The sequence below is a fragment of the Apis dorsata genome, unplaced genomic scaffold (assembly GCF_000469605.1).
Source record: "Apis dorsata unplaced genomic scaffold, Apis dorsata 1.3 scaffold_4, whole genome shotgun sequence".
NCBI lineage: Eukaryota > Metazoa > Arthropoda > Insecta > Hymenoptera > Apidae > Apis > Apis dorsata.
In genome coordinates, this window is record NW_006263307.1 from 829,430 (window position 1) to 831,663 (window position 2,234).

The 2,234-nt window shown below is 27.3% G+C and overlaps 1 protein-coding gene across 1 annotated transcript in view; it reads right to left on the reverse strand.

Annotated features, from left to right (window-relative positions):
- Positions 1–2,234, reverse strand: part of LOC102675152 (cationic amino acid transporter 2) — a 36,052-nt gene that overhangs the window by 15,215 nt on the left and 18,603 nt on the right. Inside the window, 1 exon segment of the mRNA XM_031515084.1 lies at positions 2,142–2,177. Coding sequence (XP_031370944.1) covers positions 2,142–2,177 — 36 coding nt within the window.

A 2,234-nucleotide genomic window follows, 5' to 3' on the forward strand; every position in this document is an offset into this window, starting at 1 on the left:
GGAACAAATGACCAATTTGAATTTTATCATCAATAATCCGACGATGCATCGATGATGAATATATTTTGAAACACGTTAATTAATTATGCTTGTATTTATTTAGTTGTATATTTATGAAGAAGGATATTTGGTATCAATATAAAGTTTTTGAACTTTTTTTTCTCGTAATTTTAATATTGAAAATATTATAATATTGTTAAATTTATTATTTAAATATTATAGGAATTTAGGATTATGGAGAAAATTTCACATCGTAAATTATAATAAGATGATAAATAATAATACTTAATCTATCATAGTATCTTTATTTTTTTTATTAACATTGTTCTTGGATTTTCATTTCTTCCATTTTCATCTTTTCAATGTTCTAAATATTCGAAAATTCTGAGAAAATTTAGAATTATTTATTTATTATCAAAATTTTGCTTCTTTATTTTAGTTTATACATTTTATTTAATTGATACACAATTGGAACATCTTATAGATTCATTTTTTGCTGATTCTATAATGTGTATAATAACAATTTCAATGAATTTATTCGAGCAAGCATCTCAATAACACGGTACAAAAGAAAACCCCACATCTCTGTAATTTTCATAATCTCACGGATTTCCAGTTCTTTAATTCCTTCGATCCAATGGCCATCTAAAGTCTCTTTTTGCCTTTGCTTTGTATCATGAAAAAGAAATATCGTATGACAAAGAAACATGACGCAAAGATCATGGTTCATCTATCTTTATAAAAATGGAAATTTGATTCTAATAGCAAGGTTACACTGTGTTTCGAATGTATATTAGAATAGGCTAAGCAATTGAATGCACGAGAAAAGAGTATGAAATAGAATTTTCATTAATACTGGATCTATATCTATCTTAACTCATTCAAATGCAATGTAATTTTTATTTATTTAAATTTCATGATTAAAATTTTATTTATTGGAATTATAATAAAAATTATGGTACCTAAATTCCAGTTACAATTACTAAAATTCTATTTATCTAAACTTACTTTAAAGTATATTTATCCAAAGTATCCTTCCATGAGTTTAGCTAAAATGGAATTCTATTGTATGCTTCGTTGATGACTTGACCAAATGTGTCCTAGGAATATCTGCATAATTATACCTAGATAGAATAAAAGAGAACTAAAATATACCAATAAATCTATTGATTTTTAATAAATTATCAAAATCTTTTCAGAAATATTTCAAAGAACTTCGATAACATTCAATCAAAGTTGCAAAAAAATAATAATAATAAAATTTTTAAGCGTATGTATCGAAATAGAATATTAATCGAGAATGATCGTATGAAAAATCGAAAATCGAGTGCACGGGGTCACTATGTAAATATTCAGGGAAATCTACAGGGTCTACGCGTCTTGGAACACGGAAGTATGGGTGACAGTGTAGCCTGTAAATCTGATCCAACGTTATTTTCCACTCGCCACATCGAACTATGACGCGTATCCTCTCCTATATGTGTCATCTGGCAAAAATGTATTGGAAGGACGTGCATGGTGATCATGATCCGTACTCGTGACCAGTAGACTGATACGGGGAAAATAGGAAAATGCGCGTTTCGAATGCAGGAAAGGATATCGTGAGAAATTTGATGCTACAAGTGAAACGAGGAAAAGTGGAAAGTATAATTATGTGTTCCACATAATACTGAGAAATTTTAGTAGAAATTTTCGGAACGGTTGAAACATTTTAAAAATAAATTTTACGAGATAGAAAATTAAATGGTGTGTTAAAATGGTAATTGGCAAACTGGAATAAATTAATTTTAATATAACTTTTAATATATTTGTGCATTCTATTTTACTTTTAAATCGCGTCAAACTTTTTTTTTTTTTTTTATTCTTTATTTCAAAAGTGAAAATTTAATTTTTCATTAATCCAACGATTATTATTTATAAATATATTCTACTCGATAAAACCTAGAGGTCAGATCAAGAAAGGTATATATGAAACTATATTCGTCCAGACGTTCTATAAGTAGAATCAGATTACATATGCTCAGGTATAGGCAGATTTCATAAAATCTGACATACTGACACAATTCCTAGGGAGAATATCTATAACCACCAACTGGAATAAAATTATTTCACGTGGTATTCAATTTCTAAGAAGTACATACATACTTCATATATGGATAAAATTCTGCATAAAACGATGAATCACCATTTTGTTAACTTTATATACGTTCTTTTTCTTTTTTTTTTTTTTTTCC